At 40.7% G+C, this 26,615-nt stretch overlaps 2 protein-coding genes across 2 annotated transcripts; both read left to right on the forward strand.

Moving 5' to 3' along the window:
- The first annotated feature begins 115 nt into the window (after positions 1-115).
- Positions 116-12,611, forward strand: pgghg (protein-glucosylgalactosylhydroxylysine glucosidase). The gene is made up of 14 exons (XM_061075985.1): positions 116-291; positions 785-1,124; positions 1,217-1,427; positions 1,522-1,957; positions 2,053-2,172; positions 2,765-2,896; positions 2,974-3,085; positions 9,697-9,769; positions 9,849-9,985; positions 10,078-10,211; positions 10,904-10,999; positions 11,107-11,204; positions 11,297-11,520; positions 12,387-12,611. The coding sequence occupies exons 2-14, from the start codon at positions 881-883 to the stop codon at positions 12,461-12,463; spliced, it is 2,094 nt and encodes a 697-aa protein (XP_060931968.1). The 5' UTR covers positions 116-291; positions 785-880; the 3' UTR covers positions 12,464-12,611.
- A 1,864-nt stretch (positions 12,612-14,475) lies between these two features.
- incenp (inner centromere protein) lies at positions 14,476-25,861 on the forward strand. Its single transcript, XM_061076851.1, has 21 exons — positions 14,476-14,613; positions 15,996-16,144; positions 16,288-16,398; positions 16,483-17,099; positions 17,202-17,241; positions 17,408-17,477; positions 17,577-17,703; positions 17,827-17,866; positions 18,024-18,111; positions 18,229-18,369; positions 19,147-19,164; positions 20,393-20,502; positions 20,612-20,735; positions 20,841-20,951; positions 21,645-21,805; positions 21,988-22,108; positions 22,761-22,859; positions 23,730-23,771; positions 24,017-24,079; positions 24,180-24,333; positions 25,272-25,861. Exons 2-21 carry the CDS (start codon positions 16,005-16,007, stop codon positions 25,442-25,444), a joined length of 2,550 nt encoding a protein of 849 aa, XP_060932834.1. The 5' UTR covers positions 14,476-14,613; positions 15,996-16,004; the 3' UTR covers positions 25,445-25,861.
- Positions 25,862-26,615: the final 754 nt, after the last annotated feature.

The following is a 26,615-nucleotide window of genomic DNA, read 5'->3' on the forward strand; positions in this document are numbered from 1 at the left end:
TTCAAATTGTTCCATTCCATGTTTTCCAGCAGACCAAGGGTCAGGTCCAGGTTTTCCGTACAGCCCCTGAGCTTCAGGACCTCCCACACTCATGATACTCGACCAACTTGGAAGTTGATTTTCTTTGCTTTGTCTAAATATGAACTGTAACAAAAGTAAATACAGCACATCAGCTGTGTTTTGAAGGTTAAAGTGTCAAGAACAAGCGGTTTGGGAACTCCAGCAGATTAGTTTTTCTCTCTCTTTTTTTTTTTGTCTTTGTTGCAGGATCAGATGCTTCTTCCTGCTCATGTGAGACTGACACATCCCCACTGTAGGAGTGTGGTAGAGGGGATTCTGATGGATGTGTGTAGAGGCCTGCGGCTGTTTAGACTGACTTTTAACTGTGTATTTATTTTTATTTTGTCCAATTCATGTCTTCAAAGTAAACCACATTTCAGACATGGTTAAATAAGAAGGAAAAATTAATGCAGTGATTGGATTTGGGGAATTTCTGTATTTGTTTAGTGAGTGGCTAATTTTCACTCCAGCTTTCTGCGCAGTGTCTCAGGAGGACGTTTAGACCCGTTGTGTGACACCCAACTGTCAAAGTACACAATCTACAAATAGACTTTACCAGCAGGAACATGTTAAAAATGTGTGTGTGTGTGTGTCTATTCAAAGAAATTACAGAATGTCTCTCACCTGCGTATGTGCAAGAATATATTATGTTATCTCAGTAAAGGGGAATAATAGTGCAAATAGAAAACTGCTGTCAAAATAGAAATGTTCTCATGCCCCACAGTGAGTAAAATAACTGCACATTCATCATCTCCTGGGACCCTCTCATCGACCCCTGACTGCCCTGGAAAAGACTCCCATCAGAAACCCCCTCCTCGCCATGTCCTGCCATTCAGACCCTTACATCTTCTCCACTGACCATCTGCCCAGTGACCGGCGCTTCCTCCCTCCCCTGGCCAACGGGCTCCTGGGCTGGAGGGTGTACAACAACATCATGCACATGGGCGGCGTGTACAACGGGGAGGGCGGACGCTGCCACCGGGCAGATGTCCCCTGCCCTCTGGCCGTTAAAGCTGAGACAGAGGAACCTGCCCAGCACTCATACAGTTTGGACACAAACACAGGTGAGGACCTCTAGTTGGAAAACCATCTGTGTCCCTGCTGATCTCAAGTTGAGAAGATGCATCACTGTTAACTATCTTGTTTTCTCGTTCAGGCATTTTCACTCACACTCTGACCTCAGCCAGAGTTACTGCCTCACAGTCTTTGTATTCCCATCGGTACTACCCCAACCTGATGGTGATGGAGGTTTCATTGGTGCGGCAGGTGACGACAGAGGAGCCAGTTACTGTTAAGCTAGTCAGCTCGTTCACACCTCAGAGCAAAGACATTGTTTTTGAGTCTGGCCCTGATTATAAAGGAGGAAGGTACGGTTTATAAAATACAAGTAAAATTTGATACTAAATTTTTCTGTTTAGTATGAGTGTGATCTTATATGGTGTCTATTGTCCCCTCTTCCAGGCACATCCATGGACAGACGTCCGCTGCTGAGTTCTCTGGAGGCTCCTGTGCCACAGTTCACCTTATTTGGACCTCCATACCTGAGACCCTGACGCTGCTTCCAGAGCAGAGCCAGGCTCGCTGGGCTTTCATCCTGGTGGTGGCCAATGATTTAAACTCTGCTCAGGCCAACTTCGACGAGGGTCTAAATCTGATTGCGACTGGCGACCTGCGTCCGTCTCACGAGGAGGCCTGGAAGGAGCTGTGGCTCCAGAGCAAGGTGGAGGTGTCAGGGTCAGAGAGCCTCTGCAAGGCTCTGATCGGCTGCATGTTCTACCTCCTCAGCGCCTTCCCCTCCATACATGACACCTCCAGCTCTTTTGGGGGAGTCAGTCCAGGCGGGCTGTCTAATGGTGGGGATGGTCAGGACTACTGGGGCCATGTTTTCTGGGACCAGGTAAGGCTGGTGGCAGTTTATGCCTACGTACATGTTATTTTGATTTATCGTGTGATTAATGTATCACCCGATGACTCTGATGACTCCTGTGACAGGACATGTGGATGTATCCTGGGATCGCCCTCTTCTACCCCAAGTTAGCCCGATCTGTGCTGGAGTACAGGGTGAGGACTATAGATGGCGCTAAAGTCAATGCCCAAAAGCAAGGGTACAAGGTATGATGACGATGATCAGAATCACACATCGCAGCCCTTCTGCCTTCACTAAAAGCTCACTGTGCTCTCACTAGATAAACACACACACACACACACACACACAGAGCTTAACATATGTTCAGTGAAGGAAAAAACAGGAGCTGGTTTCATACTGGGAGCAGTTCTGAGGACAGTGTTCATGGCAAAGAAACCAACGAGAATATTTTCCCATATCAGCATATTAATTACTATATTCCAAGTACCAATTATGATTTGAACAGATGACTGTATAAAAAGATGTATAATGTATTTCCTCTTCGTCCCACTGTACAAAAGTGAAGACAAAATATTTAAGATGAGAGCTGCCATCGTGCGCTGATGATGTCATTTTGGAGCCCGAATCTGTGTAGTAGTGATCGTGACGTGGAGCCGCTTTATCGAGGTCCCACCCATCAGTCTCAGCTGTCAATCATGACATTTGACCCTGTTTTTGTACCATCAAATAATTATAGATAATTAACACTAACCTACAAAGCTGTATTAACAACACATAAGCATCAAATATTTAGGCTAGCAGAGAAAAAAACGATTCAAAATCTAAACATCATTACAGGGAATAAAGTTCCCATGGGAGAGTGCTGTGTCAGGGCGGGAGGTGTGTCCAGAGGACATCTATGGAAACCAAGAGATTCACATCAATGGAGACGTCACCCTGGCCTTCCAACACTATCTCTACCTCAGTGAGGTAGACTCCTTCATCCCCTCACAGCATCACATGGTCTCACCCCGTAGTGAAAGTGTTAACTGAGCTCTTTGTTACAGGATCTGTCCATGTTCAGAGAGGCCCAGGGCAGTGAGGTGATATATGGTGTGGCTGATTACTGGGTTTCTAGAGTAACATGGAGCCCTGAGGACCAGAAATACCATCTCCTGGGTAAAGAGCATTAGTAGAAAGATAATACACGGAGAGAATGTGTTTAGTTTGACACTGCTATCCGGAGAATTCTTTAATAAAAGCAAAATGCAACTTATTTGCCATCGCAAAAACTCACTATCTCTATTAGATTAGATTTCTTTATTTATCCACACAACGGGGAAATTCACTTGTTACAGCAAAAAAGAGAAAAACAGAATTTAAATAACAGTGCCGAAGCAACAATAAAAAAGAAAGATCAAAATATATACACTACTAAACTACACAGAATGAGAGTAAAAATATACAGAAAACAAAAACAACCTGCAAAACAGACACTGTGCAAAAGCAGGTACTGGGGAGAAAGTGGAGTGATGTAAGTGTTATTGTAATGAAAACAAAAGTATTATAAGTAATATTGCAACAGTAGTGACCATGATACAGAAAAAATAATTAAAAGTAAGTGACCATAATATAAATAATACTACAAGATAGTATAAAGGAAAATATAAATATTGCAATGTAACCATTATAAGTGACCATGATATAAATATAGATGTAAAGTGTTGAATATTATTGTGCATAGTAGTGATCTGAGTAAAAAAATAAAAAATAAATAAGAAAAATAAAAATACAAATACAGCTATGGTGAGAGGTTGAGTGGAGATAAAGATAATAGACAGGGACTACAACATTATCAGGTGGTGCTGGTGTTGTAGAGCCTGACTGCAGCCGGGATGAAGGACCTGCGGAACCTCTCCTTCTTACACTGTGGGTGTAACAGTCTGCTGCTGAAGGAGCTGCTCAGGGACCCCACATTGTCATGTAGGGGGTGAGAGGTGTTGCCCATGATGGACGCCAGCTTGGCTAACATCCTTCTGTCCCCCACTTCCTCAATGGAGTCCAGAGGACAGTCCAGGACAGAGCTCGCTCTTCTTATCAGTCTGTTGAGCCTGCTCCTGTCTCTGTCCGTGCTACCCCCCCTCCAGCAGACCACAGCGTAGAAGATTGCTGAAGCCACCACAGAGTCATAAAAAGTCCTGAGGAGAGCCCTGCACACTCCGAAGGACCTCAGCCTCCTCAGCAGGTGGAGGCGGCTCTGGCCCTTCTTATAGAGGGCATGTGTGTTGTCGGACCAGTCCAGTTTGTTGTTGAGGTGAACACCCAGGAATTTGTAGTTCTCCACCACCTCTATGTCCAATCCCTGGATGTTCACAGGTGTTAAGTTGGATGCTTTTTTCCGGAAGTTCACGATCATCTCCTTCGTCTTGCTGGTGTTCAGCTAAAGCTGGTTGAGCTCACTCCAGCTGACGAAGTCTGTGATGACCGCCCTGTACTCCATGTCATTCCCCTCAGGAACACATCCAACGATGGCTGTGTCATCTGAGAACTTCTGGATGTGGCAGTGGGTGGTGTTGTGGGTGAAGTCGGAGGTGTAGAGGGTGAAGAGGAAAGGGGAGAGCACCGTACCCTGAGGGGCACCTGTGCTGCAGAGCACCACGTCAGACACACAGTGATGGAGCCTCACATACTGTGGTCTCTTGGTGAGGTAATCCGTTGTCCATGCAGCCAGGTGTTGGTCCACTCCCACGTTCTCCATCTTCACTTTGAGCAGTGAAGGCTGGATGGTGTTGAATGCACTTGAGAAGTCAAAAAACATGACCCTCACAGTGTTCCTGCTGTCCTCCAGGTGTAGCAGGGATCTGTGCAGCAGGTAGGTAACTGAGTCATCCACCCCAATCCCAGGCTGGTAAGCAAACTGCAGGGGGTCCAGCTGTGTGCCCACCAGCGGTCGTAGGTGTCTCAGGATAATCCTCTCCATCGTCTTCATCAGGTGAGAAGTCAGGGCAACTGGCCTGAAGTGGTTAGGCTCCTTGGGGCGCGGCGTCTTCGGCACCGGGACCACACAGGAGGTCTTCCACAGGGCTGGGACTTTCTCCAGGCTCAAGCTTAGGCTGAACAAATGCCTGATCACACCACAGAGCTGGTCAGCACAGTCCTTGAGCAGTCTTGGGCTGATACCATCCGGGCCCGGGGCCTTCCTTGCCTTGATCTTCTTGAGTTGGCTTCTCACCTGATCATCTGTTATAGAGAGGGGGGTGGAGGATGACTGGGGTGGGGGTGTGGGGGTGAGGAGTGGTGAGAGTCTCAAGGGGGGATGATGATCTGGAGATGGGGTGGGGGTTGGCTGGTGGGGGTCAGGTGTCGAAGGTGGCAGGCTGAGGAGGGGAGGGGGAGGGGGGGCTGGCCAGGAGAGGTGTGAAGAGGGGGCAGGGGGGGGGGAATCAAATCTATTGAAGAACAGATTCAGTTCATCTGCCCAGTCCTTGTCCCCGCTGGGTTGTTGTCTTCCCACACCTTTTCCGTGGCCTGCAATGGTCTGCAGCCCTCTCCAAACGTCCCTGGCGTTGTTCTGCTCCAGCCGCTTCTCCAGATTCTTCCTGTAGCTGTCCTTCCCCTTCCTGATCATCAGCCGGAGTTCCTTCTGGACTCTGCGCAGCTCCTCTTTGTCCCCCGATCTGAAGACCCTCTTCTTCTCGTTCAGCAGGGCCTTTATCTCGGGGGTCACCCAGGGTTTGTTGTTGGGAAAACACCGTACCAGCTTGGAGGGCACAGTGTTCTCCTCGCAGAAGTTAATATAATCCGTGATGCAGTGGGTCATGCTGTCAATGTCAGTGCCATGGGGGCTGCAGAGTGCCTCCCAGTCTGTAGTCTCGAAGCAGTCTCTGAGCCTGGCACTGGTCTCCTCGGACCACTCCTTAACAGGCCACTTCACAGGTCGTTGTTTATTCACCACATTGGTGTAGTCCGTGACGAGGTGAACGAGGTTGTGATCCGAGCGACCAAGCGGGGGGAGGGGGGATGAGGTGTATGCATCCTTGATGTTTGCATACATTAGGTCCAAAGTTTTATTGTCTCTAGTGTGGCAGTTCACGTACTGGGTGAAGGTGGGAAGAGCAGAGGACAGAGGGGCATGGTTGAAGTCACCGGAGATGAGGAGGAGGGCTTGGGGGTGCTGGCTTTGAAGATGCGAGATAACTGTGTGGATCCGATCTGAAGCTACAGCAGCGACCGCCGAGGGGGGGGATGTACACAGTCACAACAATAACATGTGAAAACTCCCTCAGGAGATAGTATGGCCGCATGCTGACCGCTAACAGCTCCAAATCTCTGGTGCAGAGCATCTCCTTGACGCTGGTGTGTGCCGGGTGGCACCATCTATCGTTAACCAACACAGCGATCCCACCTCCTTTCTTCTTACCGCACTCCGTTGCTTTTCGGTCCGCTCGTACGAGTTGGAAGCCGTCCAGATTTACGTGTGAGTCCGGAGAAAGATCAGTCAGCCACGTCTCTGTGAAGCACATGAGGCTGCATTCCCTGTATTCTATGGGGTGCCGTTTGTCAAGCAGCTCACGCTGAAAATAACAGCAACATTTTGTCACATTTAGCTTCAAACCATGTTTAAAAAACTTGTGTGAATTTTTGAGAGTCACTTTTTTGCACATTTACAACAATATTTGTCAACTTGGAGATATTTTAAATATTTAAATCCAAATGTTAAATGTTACACTTAAATGTTAAATGTTAAATCTAAATCTAAATCTAAATCTAAATGTTAAATTTAAATCTAAATGTTAAATTTAAATTTAAATATAAATGTTAAATCTAAATGTTAAATTTAAATCTAATTGTTAAATTTATATCTAAATGTTAAATCTGAATCTAAATATAAATGTTAAATCTAAATGTTAAATCTAAATCTAAATGTTAAATCTAAATTTAAATGTAAATGTTTAATCTAAATGTTAAATTTAAATATAAATGTTAAATTTATATCTAAATGTTAAATATAAATATAAATATAAATGTTAAATCTAAATGTTTCGGGTGAAACTAAATATTTAGCTAATATGCAAATTCAAATGCCGGTTACAGGAAGTAGTAACAAAATAAAAGCTTGAGGAAGTCAGAGTGTGTTTATTACGGAGCCCCCCAGGGGACACGGGGGACAATGAGGACAGCAAAATGACTTTTGCGAGATCCCGAGAAAGTTTAGGACAATGTACATCCGGGTATCTCATAATAATGACATATTAAGTCATTATTATGAGATACGGGTTGTGGGCGGGGCGCCACAGAGCAGGTGACAGCCGCCCTACTCGCGGAAGTGGGCGACTGTGCATCGATACAGAGACATAACAGGATCGATCCATGTTTTCTGCTCCGTTCATTGTCTTAGCGATGTGCTGCCGCTGAATCATTATAACCAGCGCTGCTCCAGCATCAGAACAGACGCTCATTAAAAGTTCGGTCGCCCTGTGTGTGTCTGTGTCTGCTTCCGCCTCACTTCCCTCTGTCCGGCGCTCGCTTTACACTTTAACAATAAACACCAGCGCTGATCACAAGTTATTAGGACACCTACAGGACTGATGTTATGATCTCATACTATCTCATAATAATGAGATACTGACTGCAGGGTCTGTCATGGGAGACTGTGTGTGTGTGTGTGGGCTGTGTGCGTTTGTGTGTGTGTGTGTTGGGGGGGTGTATGCTTGTCTCTGTTCCTCTTCACTAAAACTGATAATCACATGTATTTTTTAGTTATTATCCGATGATGACCGATCATGACTTCGGATCGCTCCGTCACTTTAACGCTGTCAGTCCTGACTGCGCGTCACGTTCTGCTCGTGTTGTGTGGAGCGGGGACTACGTGCACACGGTGTTTAAACGTGTGTTTCATGAGCTCAAACAAACACAAAGTAAACATCAGTCCTGTACGTGTCCTTATAACTTGTGATCAGCGCTGGTGTTTATTGTTAAAGTGTAAAGCGAGCGTGGGACAGAGGGAAGTGAGGCGGAAGCAGACACAGACACACACAGGGCGACCGGACTTTTAATGAGCGTCTGTTCTGATGCTGGAGCAGCGCTGGTTATAATGATTCAGCGGCAGCACATCGCTAAGACAATGAACGGAGCAGAAAACATGGATCGATCCTGTTATGTCTCTGTATCGATGCACAGTCGCCCACTTCCGCGAGTAGGGCGGCTGTCCCCTGCTCTGTGGCGCCCCGCCCACAACCCGTATCTCATGATAATGACTTAATATGTCATTATTATGAGATACCCGGATGTACATTGTCCTAAACTTTCTCGGGATCTCGCAAAAGTCATTTTGCTATCCTCATTTTCCCCCGTGTCCCCTGGGGGGCTCCGTAATAAACACACTCTGACTTCCTCAAGCTTTTATTTTGTTACTACTTCCTGTAACCGGCATTTGAATTTGCATATTAGCTAAATATTTAGTTTCACCCGAAACATTTAGATTTAACATTTATATTTATATTTAGATTTAACATTTATATATAAATTTAACATTTATATTTAAATTTAACATTTAGATTAAACATTTACATTTAAATTTAGATTTAACATTTAGATTTAGATTTAACATTTAGATTTAACATTTATATTTAGATTCAGATTTAACATTTAGATATAAATTTAACAATTAGATTTAAATTTAACATTTAGATTTAACATTTATATTTAAATTTAAATTTAACATTTAGATTTAAATTTAACATTTAGATTTAGCATTTAGATTTAACATTTAACATTTAAGTGTAACATTTAACATTTGGATTTAAATATTTAAAATATCTCCAAGTTGACAAATATTGTTGTAAATGTGCAAAAAAGTGACTCAAAAATTCACACAAGTTTTTTAAACATGGTTTGAAGCTAAATGTGACAAAATGTTGCTGTTATTTTCAGCGTGAGCTGCTTGACAAACGGCACCCCATAGTATTCCCTCTGCAGTCGGGTCAGCGCCGTCAACTCTTCCATCTTGTTTGGGAGAGATCTTACATTCCCCATGATGACAGACGGTAAACATGGTTTAAACCGTCTTTTCCGCTCCCTGCGCTTCACTCCCGCTCTGCATCCTCTTCTCCTCCTCCGTAACTCCTCGGGGATCTCCGGCCGCTCCGCGCAGAGAAGGGGTGTGTGGCGCAGGCCCAACAGCTGATCCCAGGTGTAAACAATGGAGCCGTGGTTGAATGGGGAGCCGTGGTCGAGTGAGTTTCCCACAGCCACACCAAAAAGTGCCGAAAACAGCAAGGAGCAAACTACGAATGTTAAAATGTGAACATCCATAGCTGCGCACTTGCTTAAAGTGTCAATGTAGTAAAAAAAACAACAACAAAAATACACTAAAAACACTATTTACACACTAAAAGAGGTACGAAAAGTGAGAGCTGCTGTAACAGGCTGCCACTCACGCAGCGCCATCAGGGGTAATGCCAAAAGACTCACCAAAAGACGTCTACAATGAAGCAGAACGTAATTTATAAATGGCTTTTTAAATGTTGACACCTTTTTATTTTATTTGCTTTATTTGTTTTTTTTTTAGTTGGTAATATCTGATATCTTAAAGTTTCTATTTGTGTTGATTAACTTTTTTTTCTCCAGTATAATCATGGATTTTGAAATGGTCAATTTAAATGGTAAATTTTGAATACCTAAATAGATGATACACCTTGTGTCTAACTTAACTGTTTAATAATCATGAAATGTCATCGAATATGCTTTTTACAACTTAATGAAGCATTTCTTTTTGATGCCCTGTTTAGGTGTAATGCCGCCTGATGAGTATTACTACGATGTCAACAACTCTGTGTTCACAAACACAGTGGCAAAATTCAGGTACTGGTTTTTCAGAATTTCCCTTCTTTGCATATGAACTTGTTAATACTAATAATACAAAACGTTAGTCATGTGTCAGTCTGCAGTTTGCTCTAGAGTTGGCCGATCTCCTCCAACACCCTGCACCGAAGGAATGGAAAGAAGTGGCCGAGCACATCAAGATACCGTTTGACACAGAATCCCAGTATCACCCTGAGTTCGATGGCTACGTTAAAGGTTTGTTTTTGTACCTTTCTGGCTCTTACCCACTTCAGAATATACTGAGTGCTTGTGACTTCACATCAGACGGTCTGTTGTACCTCTCACAGGTCAACCAGTGAAGCAGGCAGACACGGTGATGCTGGGTTATCCTCTTGGTTTGCCAATGTCTGCCGAGATCAGAAGGAATGATCTAGAGGCGTACGAGCCAGTGACAGACCCTGAAGGTCCAGCGATGACATGGGTAAGACACAGTGTGTAGTAATGTGGTTAACTTTATTAGATATTACAATTATATATCAACAGCAATATGCACTTAAAGTGATGCTATAGAACTTTTAACTTAAATTGATTGTGTCCTCTTTCAAATGTGTGCAGTGACACACAATCTCAACTCAATACTGATGCAAACTAGGTATATGTGACGATATTACTGTGTTAGTTAACACATTTAATGAGTAATTTCTACTTCTGTGTTAATGTTTTACATATATTTGGGATAAACCATTATATCATAGCTGACACCTGTGTGCAATTTATAGACACATACATTGGTTTTACTTTAAACTACCAAAGGTAAACACACTTATTTAATGGTGGCTGTCAGTGTGGTATCTTGTATTTTCTGGTTATTAATACTGATCTATGTGAAGTATCTGGTGAGGAGAGGTTTATTCTTTATTCGATAATACATTTTTTATATTTTATGAATTTTAAGTTTTTTGTAAATTCTTTATTTGTAAAGTAACTACCGACAGATAAATGTCGTAAAACTTCAAAATACCGCTCTGAAATGTAGTTTAGTATCATAAAGTGAAATGAAATTGATTGTACTTATACATTTATGTACTTATTTACTGTCCTTATTATATGTGGGTGACTTCAATCAATGCTTTTGGTTCATGTAATTTTATTTCATTTTTTCTTACCTTTAAGGGGATGTTTGCAATCGGCTGGCTGGAGCTGGGGGAGGCTGAGAGAGCCCAACGTTTACTTGAAAAGTGCTTCAGCAACATTCAGGGCCCGTTCCAGGTATCCCTCTGACTCTCACACCCACAGTATACTTATACTTATATTAGTACTAGTAGTTAAACTCTGATCTGAATACTGAGTGTTTGTGTGATTACCTCTCCTCTCAGGTGTGGAGTGAATCAACAGATGGCTCTGGTGCAGTCAACTTTCTCACGGGTATGGGAGGATTCCTGCAAGCTGTGCTGTTTGGTTACACTGGCTTCAGGTAACACACTATGAAGAAACACCTCAGAACGAACACAGCACGTACACAGTGTTACAGTTTGTCTCTGTTTTTTTGTGTGTTTTTTTTACCAGAGTTCAGAAGGAATGTTTGGCCTTTTCCCCAATTCTTCCCAATGACATTTCTGAGCTCTGTCTTCGGGGTGTGAACTACCTTGGGAATCAGATGGACTGGCTGCTGAGGAAAGATGAAGTTTGTATCATACTGAGGAAACAGACAAGGAGCGATGGCAGCGCTAAGCCCCACGATCTACAGGTGGTCCTGAAGGCATCAGGAAAAAAAATCCCTCTCACACCAGGTGACCCACAAACCAAGAAACTGTTTCTGTTGTAAACTACTAATATAGAGCGTCACATTTCACCTCCTGAACCAAACAATATATTCATACACTCAATGACTATAGTACACAAGGCCTAGAAGGATATTGTATTTGATTGACAACACAAGAAATAGTTAAATCAAATTATTCAAATATATTTAAAATATACACCACTAAAGTACAATTCTCCATCTTGTGGGCTCTGGTCTTTAAGAAGCACCCCGTCCCCAAATCATATTTAATTATGTTAGTTTACTGAGATCATTACTTGTAAAGTTGCGTTTTATCAACTTGCTCGATTTATTTGAGTCAACTAACACACAGAAAACCTCGGTGTAAGGTACATTTTTTCCATCATTGTCTACTACTATATAGTACAGTATACTATATGGCTGTGAAGTTATTTCTTTAATAATGTATTGCTTGCTCAGTGTTTAAACTATCAGTGAAAGAATAAACTATACCCATATTTGTTTGACCAACTTTAAAAAACTCCAAAATTATATATGTCAGAATAGTTAATAACTCAAAATATTCATACTTAAAAAGGTGATACTAAAACTTTTGCAAACTTGCCAAATTGTCTCCAGCTCTAGATTACTGGTTTGCTTCTAGGGAACTGGTTTTTAAAATGTTTACCCCAGGCCCCTCACAGGAGGTAAATTTGGCTATAGGTAAAAGTTAAGTTATAATAGGCTAGGTCCTTAACTGCATGTGTATAATATTTTCCAGCCGTAGAAATGTTTACGTTTCATATTTACTAAATAGCTTTGTTAAAATGAAGTCGTAAGAATTATGCACTAACAGTTTAATATGAATTCACTCACATGCGTCTCTATTTTCAGGTCAGCCAGTAACTCTTCCTCGAGAACCTGGCTGCGTTTGTAAACTTCCTGCGGTGTTTTCCTGCTGGCCTTTGTAAAACAGGAATCTCTGCTCCTCCTCATCATTTCAATTGTGCATCATACAAAATATGTTGAGCAAGCTATTTTATATCTACGCTGCTGTTGTGCTGTATGCTGACCTTAACCTGACCAAAATGTACAAAATTGAATAAAGGTTGATGTGAATTCTGTGTGTTTTTCTGATTATAGCTCTGTAACAGAGCAGTATGCACATGGATTTTTGATTTAATGAAGAGAAATATGAAAAATTAAGCGTAGTGGATGTTCCGTCTGGTCGGTGGTGGGGATGTAGGACCGGCTCATTAAAAAAAAAAATACTGCTTGTTTGTGGTAATGAAAAGAAAATGTTTGAGACCCATTAAATTCACAACACAGTGGTCTACAAACATTTATTGCAATATACTTGCATCATCTATACAACACTAAGAATCAGCTACTTATTTTTACAATATGCGATGTGACAAAACTATGAACTAATTGTTAATGAAATATATTCATATTGTTTCCAGCTTTTGTGGTTTTACAAGCTACAAGCATGCAAACAATACTATGGTGGCCCTGAGAGCTAGATCTCAAGAAAACACTCAAGTAGCTACAATTAAAACAGGAGGTGCGCAGTTCACATGCGCAGGATAGACTTTTTTGTTTGGTCATGAATGATACACATGTGTATCGATTTGTGTGATGATCGGTCAGAATAATTTATAATACATAATAATAATAATAATCCTTACAATTTCGATAGGGCCTCACTATCTGTCAGTGCTTGTCAGTGCTCGGGCCCTAATTATTTCACAGGGTATATATTACATACAATTTAGAAAAAAGACTGCATAGATCAAAATCACATCTATAGATAGATAGATAAATAGATAGATAGATAGATAGATAGATAGATAGATAGATAGATAGATAGATAGATAGATAGATAGATAGATAGATAGATAGATAGACATATAGATACTTTATTGGTCCTGAGGGAAATTAAAGCCTCCAGCAGCACACAAAGCAGCCAAATACAAGAGCATAAGAATAATTAAAGGTCAAAATAGGTAAAAAATAAGTTCACTGCAGTGAGATGGAAGTCTTGCCACCAGAACTACTACAAAGCTGTCACTGGAAAGAAGTTTGTGCTAATGTGGTATTTGACAATACAAATATTTTAAGCACAAGGTGATTGAAATACACACGTAGCCAAGGTAAGAGTAAAATAACTTAAGCTATTTAAAGTTGTGCATTCGCCTAACAAAGCCTTCGAAAGTCTGGTACAGCAGATGTAAGTGTTTGTTTTTTGAAAGTAGAAAACAGTGCGTAGAATAAAACTTCAAATAAAAGATGTAAAACAATATAATTTTAAATAAAGATAAACAAAGACAGTAAGGGTGACAGTAAGGCAGCCTAGTGCTTATTTTGTCAAATTGGTGATGTTCTTAGAAAGTCCTTGTTTTTGGTCTATTTATATGTATTAACTTTCCATGTATGCAGCCCTCAGGACACAAAGAGTATTTATTTAACATTGGTGAGCTGCACCCCCACTTAGTGATGTTGTCATCAAACATCCTGTCTGTTTGTTTCCCTGGAGAAAGACAATGGGACAAAGCACAAACAGAGGTCATCACATTTATACTCACTGCAAGAAATGTGACATTGTTCAGCTTTAGACTTTCTGTTAGTTTGTGTGTGTGTGTGATCTTTTTGTCTTTGCTTTGAGTGGGGTGGGCGGGGCGGAGGAAATCCTGCCACACATCGAGTGGTCGATTTAAATCGTGGCAGCGCTGTAACTCCGCCCTGGTCTTTTGTTGGGTTTGCATGTTTTGTTCTCACGCGTAGACCGCTGTAGACTCCGCACCACTCCCACCTAACCAAACGGTGAGCTCCGCCTCTTCAGACAATCCCCATCCACAAATCGAGCGACTTCCTGGTTACAGAGCCAGGCGATTGGCTGCTGGGGTTTTGAATCAGTTAAACGGTTTCAGCGGGTCGGTGGGAGAAGGGCTGCTGTTCCTGTTCGTGTTGTGGAGAGAGTTTACACAAGAGCTGTGAAGCTAAGTGGATTCTGCTTCCCTTCAACGCGCGCGTTTTTACGTCAGTATGCGATAGTTCTGGTTTTTAACTTAGCGGAGCAGCGAGCATCGGATTTCTTCCCCCAGGAGCGCCAACTTCAAAGGTAACTGTGAAAACACGGCGTTAGCGTTAGCTAGCTCGCTAGCTATCATCGTAGCAACATCTAAACAGCAGAGCAGTTGTAAACCAATCAAAATGTATAAATCAAACTCGGTTAAATGAACTCTCCGTGTGTCCCTGGACGTGTCACCGTATCTGATGGCTTTTAACAGGATTTTAGGTTGTTGTGTTCCCTGCTGATCTCAGGTCTGAGCCAGCTAAGCTAACATGCTACTAGGGTGGTGTTAAGTTATCAAATAAACAGTGTGTAGATAAAACGTGGGGGCTATCTGTTCGGGGAGAGATCTCTGTTCTTGTTGTGACCCGATGTGTGTCCGCGGTGAAGACTGTTCTGTCCATGTCGACCACATTGTTTTCAAATGTCCCTCCGGCTCAACAGGAGTCAGTGCGCATGCACCGCGCACACATCAGAGATTGAAGATGAAAGACTGATGCACCTCGTCTGCAGAAATGACCGCATTAAAACTGCAGATTATCATTATTTGTCAACTAGTTTGTTTATAGAGTCTTGTATTGTCAAAATATTGCTCTCAGAGAATGACCCACCCCCTTCATTCTTACTTCCGATCGGACAATACCTGAATTTGAACAGCTCCTCAAAAACAGGATTGTTTTAGTTATTATGTTGGCCACACGAGACCGTATTAAACCAAACAGTACACTAAGCGCATTAAGTTTTCATGAAATTCCAATATTCATTTTAACTCCGGGGTTAAGTGGGCCTTACTCACATACGGTGTAGTTTGTTGTATATAAAGTAAAGATGGCAATAAGAAAAATGCACTGCAACATCAACTGGTATATAGATTTCCATACAATTTGGCCATAATATATGATTACGCCATATTGTTATTAATAGACATGGAATTGGGACATGTTATGTCAGCCCAGTATGTTAAGTGATCACATCGGTGTTGTCAACAGATATGACATCACATTAGTCAAAACCCAACCATTTGTTAACTTGTTCATTTTTGGGCAACTGTCCAACTCTGTAAAGTCGAGGTAATATTTACAAGTTTTTATGCAGAATTTGGTCCAATTTGTATTATTTACTTTTGTTGCTTACTCTGTGTGAGGGATGATACCTTGTAACAGTGTTAACCTTTAAATGACCTGTAGTTGTCTGGCTAATGTGTCAAGATCTCTTTCCATACATGAGCACAAAAGACATAGTGATGTTTTATTTATTTACTGTGAACCTGTTATGGGAGATACATTTTTTATTAAAAAATAATAATGGACGTAATTGAGTGGGTTTGATACAGGTGAATCTTTTGTTTTGCTGTCTAGATGATGCATTAAATGACTTTCCTCTTACTAGCCCTCTCCAGTCAGATTTTAATCGCTCTATCTTTTCCCCAGGTCTTCACCATGAACAACTTACTAACATCTGTGAGATCTCTCATGCAAATGTTCGATGGCAAAAAACAGGAATTTATAGATGACATTGATAATGTCCACGTGGTTTGGCTTGAGGAGATCCAACAAGAAGCCAAGCAAATGTTCTCAAGGTAGGCTGGACGTAATGTCTTACAAACCACTTAAATAAAAAAATCCTCTATTTTAAAGGTTTACATCATAAATTTGTATGTCCGTATTGTAATCTTTGTTATATTTAATATTTTACTAACAACGGTATTTCTTTTTATTTCAGAGATTTTAATACTGAACCAGAATTGATGCCCAAAACACCATCACAGAAAAAGAACAGTCGTAGGAAGCGTGTATCTGTGGGACGCCAGGAAGAAAATCAAGCTAAGCGAAGGTTTGTTACTTTCATTATGGTTTTAGTCGGAACTACAATTTACACATGCGCCTTTTTAATGGTAAATATTCCTTTCCTGTTCAGGTTTTCAAAAGGAAAACGCAGTAACCTCCGTGGCTCTGCTGTAAAATCCCTTAACTTCATTGTTGAAGAATCCATACCCGGTCCTTCCACCTCTGAAGCCAGCACATCCGCACAGCCGAAGCGCGCCACCCGCAAAAACAAACAGAGCAAGTCAGAGGTGGCAGAGGATGTGAGCCATTCACCCAGTGGAAGCGACAAAACCGAAGAGGTGCAGAACAAGAAGCCAGAGCTGTTGGGTGATGAAGACGTAGACACAATCAACAAGGGGAACAATGCAGAAGTGGAGCCTGATGACACGTGTAGCATTGCCCAGTCTCCACCAAAGATACCCTTACCTGAGGTTGTGGTCAAAATCTCCTCAGCCGAGCGCTTGTCTGCTGAGCTCGCTCAAAAGCCTGAGGCCTCACCCGGCCGTACAGCTGCTAAGATTGCAATAGCTGGAGCTGCTCAGAGCTCACGCCGGAGCTCGGTGCGGTGCTCTCTCAAGCTACGTCACTCGGTGGCTGGTCTGCGGCACAGTATGACGCAGGAGTCTATTCGCCGTGCATCTCGCCGCTCTATCCTTAAGAGGAAGGCTGCTAACCAGGGCAGCTCCACATGTAGCAGCGACATGAGTGGTAAGGAATTAGCCACACTTGGTTCATAAATACATGAATTGCTAATTCAACAGCACTGTGCAAAGATAAGGGTTACAACTGGTTATTTTTGTTTAATTTTAGAGGACTCTTGCATGGACTCTGGTGAAGAGGATCAGGAGGCGTAAGTAAAGATTTGAAAAAATGTGTTCATTGTCATATTTTTTTATCCAAAATTGGAACAGTGACTGTATCACTGTGAATTTGAATGTGTGAGTAACGTGTGACGGGTCATGAATTATTTTATTTTTAAGTATTTCTTCACCATATTAATTGAATCTGTACTACAGCGTGTTGGAGGCTGTAACTGCAGACACAGTGGACAATGCCGCAGCAGAGGGAGCTAAGGAAGCTCCTCAGGTATGTGTGGAAATGTATTCGTCTACAAGGTGTCAAACAGAAAGGATCCTTCGTTTATTGACAAACTGATGTTTTTGTATCCAACAAATCTTTACCCAGGCTAACCAGAGCTTACATCCAACTGTTGCACGCATTACGCGTTCTGTGGCTGCACACTCTCCCACTCTGGCGCCCCCACCATTGTTTATCTCCGAGCACAAAGTGAACACCCCTGAAAAGAGGACAGGTAGGAGAACTGTTTTTATTGGCTTTTGTTAGGTTTGATTTTAGTGTATATATGAATGGATATAGGGCAGTTGTGTACCAAAATGTAACGTGTATTAAATGCATCTTTGCATTTGTGTTTCAGTTAATGCTGGGAAACACCAGACCCCCCAGTCAGGCCGAAGGTGAGTGCTCTGTGGGTCAGCATTTATCTGTTGTCCTCAACGACAGGGGAGAGAGTATTTTTTGATGTTTGCAATGATTTTGAAGTTGAATCAGCTTGTTGAGGTCCTGGGAAAATATCTGTGTTGTGTCCTCTAAAATATGTTTCTCTGCATCCAGGTCACGTCTGAGCATAAAACGTAAAGCACCAGATACTGTGGAGGAAAGTCCAACAAAGAGGTTTTCTCCCCCCAAGAAAAGTCAGAGTGTAAGTGTTGATGTTTCTAAATGAAAAATACACAGATCTTTGAATAGGAAATAATATTTGAATTTCTTTATTAACTAGTAAGGTTTTGAACGTATTCTCCATTTTTTGAATATTTAGGCAGTGAGGCCCAACATGAGATCTTTTCTCCACACTGTGCAGAAGAATCAGTTGCTGATGATGACTCCAAATTCCCTCGGCCGCACTGCTGTTATCAAGTCCTTCATCAAACACACCACTCCACTGAGGGCTGACCCCAAGGTAAGTTCACAGTTTAACACAAAGCAAAACAACACATTTGAACTTTCCTCAACTATGCAAGGTTTTCCAAGGGGTCCTGGTGGGCTTAGGTGCAGTGGTGGCTGGGGGTGGAGGATGAAGGGCTTTTTGAAAATATGGATTTTTTCCACATTAAACATTAGTCATTTTTATTAAAACACAACACAGGTTCATGTTACAGTACAGTCACACATATGCAAGCCACTGTGCCCAAAATAGAAGAATTGTAAAACAAGACTTGAATTGAAGAGATTTGTTCTACAATTTTTTACAGTTTAACTTTCTGCAGTTTTTAGGGCTAATATGGTATTTTTCTATCAGGTGTGGTAGAGACATCAGCAAAAAAATGTTTGTTCATTTGGTTTAGTCAGTTCAAAAATGAATATAATTATAGGGAAAACCTTGTATATGATAAAACTGCATCCTTTATCTCTGATTGTATTGTTTGTTGGTTGAACTTTCATCTTATAATTGGTGTTTATTAAATAGCAGAAAGTATTTGGCCAAAAGCAGATGTGGTATTTCAGTGAATTTTAAGTAGTATTGTGCTTGTGAATAACGACAGAAATGACTGCTTATCAGATACCTTAAAATCTCTGCTTTGTTCATCTGTTACAAATATATAAGAAATCTCACTTATAAAATATAAAATTGTTCCATCTGCAAAAAAAACGTGTTCCTGCATTTTAGAATATTAATGTTTCACTTTTTTGTTGAGCTTTGAAACTGTGGTTGTTGTTTTTTTTCTCCCCTCCTCAGTTAAGTGTTGGTTTAGTGGTAAGTGTAATGTTGAAGCACTGTATGTTTGTGGGTACTTGTTGGTGTCTAATTTCCCGTTGTATCTCCTCATTTAACACCAGTCTTTAGAGAATCCCCTTTCCCACCTCTGCATTTCTATTCATCAGTTATAAATATCCTGGAAGTTAATGTTTCAAGATTGAGAGACAATTTTTGATTAAGTGAAAACATGAGTGGGAACTTTCTTGGACATATCCCTCAAAGTGAAATTGTGTGTAGAATTAGGCTCTATGCTTCTCATTTTATGTACAGGAGACATGCCTTTGCTTCATTAACATAGTAAATACATTCTGCAATTTTACACCATCAATGTGTGAAAGAGGCTGCTAGATATACATTTACACCCCTAACTGCAATCTTCCAGTTGATGGTTTCCCTGATTTCATGGGTCACCAATGCTCTTATTTTGCCGTCTAACAGTCCACCGTCAAACCACCTTAAATAACTTCAGTGATCCCACTGTTTGTGGACTTTGAAACACAATTTGATCAGAAGATCAGAAGAAAAGTAAAAATCCATCTTAACCACAAGTCACATGACAATGATCTTGCGTTTAATGTAAACTCCCAAAGTTTCAAGGAGTACTTTGGGTTGTTTATAAAACGGGTTCCTGTGTGTCAGTGGATTCAAATGAGGTTGTAAACTCAGTTAAAACTGAAGGTTTTGTCATTACCTCCTTAATACAGGTATTAGTACAGCATTTGTGTCTTTACTCTTGTCTTTTAACTGAACTCTGACTCTCGTACAAGACACTTGGCCATCTGACCTGTTAACTGATCCATACATTTATTATATAAGTAGGAAGTATTGCACACAGCTGAAAAGGTTTGGCAGGGAAGGGATATATATATATATATATATATATGAATATCAATATAATATACGTCATATATGATTGTAAACCTTGTTTTTTGTTTTCCACCATTCTTCGAGTGGTATGACTGTGAAAAGGGTATTGCATTTTAATTTGTCATTAAAATGTGTTGCATTTCAATTTGGTGAAGAACATGATAGTAGCACAAATTCTGTTTGGATGGATTTTTGCTTTTGGTGTTTATTCTGGGAGGTGTTCGTTTTCCACACTACTGCACTTCATTTTCCAGTTTGGATTTTATTTTGTCACAAATTATATTGTTTTCCAAGTTATGTGTTTTCCTGACATTAGTTTTCTAAATGCTCATTAAATGATCTCCTTCTCTCTTTTCAGGCAAAAGAACGTCTAAAACTGGAAGCACTTAAAAAGAAGCAGGAGCAAGAGGAGGAGAGGATGAAAAAAATGGATGAGGATAAGAGAAGGAAACTGGATGAACTTAAAAGGTTAGTGTTGCAAAGTCTTCCAGAGTTTATACTCTGGACATAGTTTATTTATGTATTATTACTTTCATCTTATGATCCTATAGCATAACTTTTACAATTTGTGTTGCAGGAAGAGGGATGAGAGGCTGAAGAGGGTGTTGGATGCCAAAGTCAAAGAAGAGCAGAGGGATGAAGAAAAGAAAAAGAAATTTGAGCAGAAAATGGCTCAATTTGATGAAATGAAAAATGATAAGGTGTTTAACACATTTCATGAGTCTGAATCTATATATTCACGCCAAATACAAGGCACCTTTTGGTCTCATCCATCTCATTGTCTCACATTTGGTCTCTTCATGCAGCGTGTGGCAGATGAGAAGGCCAAAAAGAAGGTGGCCCTGAAACGACAAGAGGAAGTGGAGCAGAAGAAGAAGTTGGAGGAAGAGGCTCGGAGGAAGAAGATTCAACAAGCAGTGAGACCAAGCTTATTTTTGTAGTTGGGGGCGCTCGCCGGCTGTCAGTAGAATAGACGACTACACCTTGAAGTCTAGCTGCCAACCTGTTTCCATATGTCCTCAAACAGAGGCCAGGGCTTTGATTTACCTGAACTGCAAGGTTAACATAATTGGAGTTGCCAACAACTTTGCTTGTTAAAGTATGGTATCAATCCAGCTGTTAAACAAACAAACTAAGGAAAGAGATATTAACCTCCACCAAGGACGTTATTTTTTGGTCTGTTAGGTATTTAGCAGGATTACGCAAAAATTAGGTAACCAACTTCAATACAATTTTGTTGACTAAGCTAGACTGAACACATTCATTGTCAGTACAGATCCCAAATGTTTCTTCTTTTTTTTTCTTTATCATTGCCAGAGGGTGTTTTTCAATATTTTCAAAGATTTCTCCAAAATAACCACAGTGCCTGCCCCGGTTAAACTAATGGAGAACCTAAAGTGAAAGCTGTTTGTCAAAGTTATCTTATTAAATTTCCATGAATCTCTTAAACTTGTTAACGACAAGGAGGGAAGTCTGTGTTCCTCATTTGCTTTAAACTTAATTAAATTTATATTTCGGGTTAAAAATGGCTTTGCTGCTGGGAACTTCCTCTGCAATGACACAACGTGAGCAGGCTTCTCATATGCTGTATGTGTTTCTTAAAACTTCAGGAGGAAGAGAAGCGGCAGCAGGAGCTGGCCAAAAAGAAGGCAGAGGAGGAGGAACAGCGAGTTCGTAAGCTGGCTGAAGCTCGCAAAGCACTGGAGCTGAAGAGGGAACAGGAGCGAGAGAGAGAGCTGGAGCGAGAACGACAAGCTGCTGCTGCTGAAAGGTTTGTCTCTATTGTCCTCACACTACTGTCAGCAACTTTATTAACTGAGCTGCCAAATTATCTTTTGAACATGGTGTCGGTGTATTAAACGGAAATTTGCTCTCGTGAAAACGCCATGAAAGAGTTTAGATTTTCTCTACAGTTTATTCCACTGAATTTCTTTATTTAATTTTCTTACCCAGGGAGCGAGTGGAAAAAGAAAAGGCTCTCGCTCTGCAGCGTGAACTGGAGAGAGCCGTGAGAGAGAAGGAGAGGAGAGAACTGGAAGAGAAAAGGAAGGCTCTTGAGGAAAAAAGAAAACGGGTAAGAAGTTAAAATTCACAATGTCTACTGAATGGCGACTTTTTAAAGGTCCAACACCAGCTTGTTTGAGCATGTACACGGTAAAAAAACACAGAATGTGGCATTAAGATAAAGCAATTACTCAAATAAAAAAAACTGATGAGTCGGGCAACAAGATACTCTCCCTAAAACATATGATTGCGGTTACGTATTTGATGACAGCGAAATAAGAATCTATTTTAAATGAAAACACTGAATACAGATCACTCTTACAGGAGAGTCTGCTTTTAATATGACAGATTATCACCTTAACCTTCATTGTTTCATGGAAACTTGATCTCACATGATGTATTTATAGCAACAATTAAAACGTGGTTGTGTAGCAAGTTATGATTATAGCAAAAACTTAAATTAACTGAAATGGGTTAGAGTTATAATTTGCTAAACCTTGTATATATATATTTTCTGCCAATCATCCAGGTATCATACATTTTAAAAATGTATTCAACTTTATCCTGTTTAATTGGATGTTATTGCTAAGTAATGGCACAATATCAGGGAATCCATTTTTGGCTGACTAAATTTCAACTTCCATAAAGCTTTCATGTCAATCTTTACCTCAATATTTCTGCTGCTCGTTGTCTGGATGTTGATGTGAGTTTTGTTCCTGCAGGAGGAGGAGCAGAGGTTGGCTGCAGAGCAGAAAGCTGCTAAAGAGAGAGAAGCTGCTAAACAGAGGGAGGCTGCTGCTAAACAGGCTGCTAAAGTACAGGTAAACCAGCCCAGGACAAAACTACTTGGTTCATGTAAATTACTGAAGTGAAACGTTAGCAAGAGCTGACAGAAATGCTAATTATCCTTAATTTAAAGAGGCTCATTATCCAAATGGAAATTCATAATCCAAAGCAGATATTTTAGGTTTTATTTATTGTAATAGATAGTTGATTATTTAAAGATGCTGAACCAATCGGCAATCGTTGGAAGTAGTATCGACTGATCACAGGGTCTATGGCTTTGTTAAGGCCTGATCGGATTCCTCTTCCCCGCTTTATATGCATATAAACACTACAGGGCTGGATCGTACTCAGAATTCAGTAAATGTCCATCAGTGCTGTCAAATTTATAAAAAAATGTATTATTAATCTGCGCAGTATTAAAGGTATAGTTCACCGAAAAATGAAGATTCAGTCATTATCTACTCACCACTATTATTTAAGGCTGAAATAATTAGGAATTATTCGTATATAGTGCTTCACAAAGTTTATAAAGTTTTTCTTCACTCAACAACTCTCAAAAGTGCACGTTTTCAAAGGGAGTCTGGTGACATTACAGAGAAGCAAATGGAAGCTGGTGAAACTGCAAGACCAGCAGAAGATCGGCTGTTACCAATCAGTGATCGATCATCAGAGCACCCTTAATGCTTTTGTGTTTTTTGTGGACTGCCCAATATAATTTGGTTGTATAAACATTCTTCCAATAACCTAAGTTACTTTTTCAAATTGATCTGGATATTCTTTAATTAATGCTCCAAATATATCAATACATACAGAAATAATCACACATGACAATTTTTTCCATTATTGCGGGAAACCTGAATAATGATGTAATTAATTTTAAAAAATGTCTGCTCTCTCTAATAAAGGCTACTGCTGCTCCTTGCCTAAATGTGACTGTGGATATCGAGGTGAGACAAGTTTCACTTTTAGCCTTTGATAAACAAATTGTTAAGAAGGAATTAAAAGTCTCCATCTTTGCATGTAAGAGAAACTGGTTGGATTTGGTTTCTATGAACTGAAGTACAATTGGGCAATTTCTATCATTGTCATCTGGTGACTGTGGTAATGCACATGAATGATTTACCTGAATGTTTAAAGATCTGTGTGGGCTTTGTGTGAAAACATATTTACCATTAATCTCTTGACTCTTCAGAACTCTGTAATGAGAACACCGGTGGGAAAAGGTGGTGGCCTCAATGTGACCGTGGATATTGAGGTAATTCTTTTTATTATAATATGGCTTTTCAGTGATTTTTGTCTCAAAACATGCTGCAACATTCGTCCTTATCAATTGTGTGGGATATCCTTCTCGGCAGCGATCCCCACAGTCGTACTCCATCACTCCAAAGGGCGGCAACAAACCTCTGACATTGTCCAAAACTGCTGAGGATTATGGGATGGACCAAAACAGTGACGACTCTACTGATGATGAGTCTGCCCCGAGGAAACCTATTCCGTCCTGGGCTGAGGGTATGATGAATTACTATTATTCCCATTTATTATGATTCATTACGTTCAGTTGTTCCGGTTTCACAATCTGCTGTAGTGTTGTTCATTAAGCCAGTTTAGTGATGTGAGTTTCATGTTAGTCATGGTTCACTCAACCACCGTCCAGTCCTAGTTTAGCAACTATATCTGGGCAGAGGATGTCCTGTCTCCTCCTTTGTTGATCACAGATGGCGTCATTTTCACAAACAGATGTATACAAATAGTAAATAAAAATGCCAAAATGGTCCACCAATTATCCATACACCATCTACACCAGGGCTCCAGACCCACTTTTAACATTGCTTCAGCTGGTGCACCCAATTTTTTTTTTACTATACATTGATTATATCTAGGGCTGCATATCACAGACCTGCAGGAAATTTAGAGTCTCCAATAAACCTCATCTACATGTCTTTGGACTGTGGGAGGAAGCCGGAGTACCCAGAAAAACCACACAGGGAGAACATGCATATTCCACCCCGAAGACCTACTAATTTGGGATTTGAACCAAAACCTTCTTGTTTTGTGAGGCGACTCATAGCTCCCGTTACCAGTGATACTTTGGTTGATTAAGCTGTTAGCCTAACTGGGTATAAAATATGTGGGAAGCATTGAAACATCAGCTAAGTGCATATCGAAGCCCCTTATCCAAGATGTTTGAGAATGAGCCAGTGGCAAACATACTAGGGCAGCATTTTCAACCCACTTGTGGTGCTATGTAAAGTAATTAGTTATCCAGGACTCGATCAATTCTGCAACTTCGATCATTTCACATTAAACCTGAGGGATCACAGGCTGCAATTGACAAAACCTGCTGAAAAGAGTCCGTTGTAATATTATAACACACCTAAAAGGTTTTAATGTTTACAGACCTGTTTGTTGTATGGTTCTAATTTCAGTGTCATGTTTTCTCCTCCCAGGTCCCAACCTGCAGCAGATCATCATGAAGCAGTACTTCAACCCTCCTGACATTGAATCTTTCTTTGGGAAAATTGAACCACCGAAACTGGAAAACATCTTTTACAAGAGCAAGCCTCGTTATTTTAAACGCACCAGCTCTGCTGTGTGGCTGTCTCCTCCTGGTAAGGAGTAAAATCTGTACGTTAATACAGATCTACACTGCTGTATAAAGTTTGATTTTTTTTTTGTCTTAGTCTCTTTCCAATAAAGTAACATGTTGTTTTTCTTTGAATGTTTTTCCATTATTGAATTTAAAGGTTTTAGGTTTCAGCATTTTAGAACACAAGTACTCATTTGTAAAATATTTTGTATTTAAGTGATACATGTGGGATGAGCTTCCCACTCTTATAACCCAGTGGGATCTGACCGCTTGAAAGTTTTTGCCAAATGATCAGAAAAATGTTCATGTGTATAATTTGTGTACTGAATGTAAATGATAGTAGAATTCCCTGATTTGGGATTTATTAAAATGGTTGTTGGTGCAAAAATGTTGTTCAGATTGCAGCTTTAAGTGGGTTGATGATGCACAGAGAAATGTTTGTCATGGGTTGGGATTCTTTGGTAAATAATTTGTTCTGCTGCTGAAAATGTTAAGTTTAGTTTTCTGTCACTTGTGTTGATGAAAGTATTTTTCATAGTGAAGCTTTCATTGGTGAACTGATTATCATGATGATTATAATAATGGATGAAAACATCACTGCCTTAGGTTGTTTACTTGGTTGAGATACCTTTCCTGAAGTGGGAGAGTAAAACTGAATTGTGTGGGCTGGTATAACGTGACCTACTTTTTCTACCACTAGAGATAAATGTTCCTATAAAAAGTTTAAATATTAAGTGTTCTTATATTCTGAGGGAGGAGTATGGAAGAGACACAAGTCAAATATGTCACTGGGAGGTGAAAAATACAACGGTCCCAAAGACCAGCAGCAGGTTTTATGCAGTTTTGAGTCATAACTTTGTCAAATCTAAAATGAGACACACACACATATATATATATATATAATATCCAAGAAACAAGACCATAACTGCTGAGCTTGTCTGAGAATCACCAACATTAGAAAAAACATTGAACATTTAAGGTCAATGTGAAGTCTCCAGAGAACTTAACCCCCCATCTTTGGACTGCAGGAGGAAGCTGGAGAAAACACACATAGACACAGGGAGACCATATACACTCAGAAAGTCCCTGGCCAATCTGGGATCTGAACAGATGACCTTCTTTTTAGGCGGCATAGCTAACCACAGCCAGTTATACTTTGGATGGATAAGCTGTTGAGATACCTGGGTAGACATGTTTCATTCTG

The sequence above is a fragment of the Limanda limanda genome, chromosome 8 (genome assembly GCF_963576545.1).
Source record: "Limanda limanda chromosome 8, fLimLim1.1, whole genome shotgun sequence".
Taxonomy (NCBI): domain Eukaryota; kingdom Metazoa; phylum Chordata; class Actinopteri; order Pleuronectiformes; family Pleuronectidae; genus Limanda; species Limanda limanda.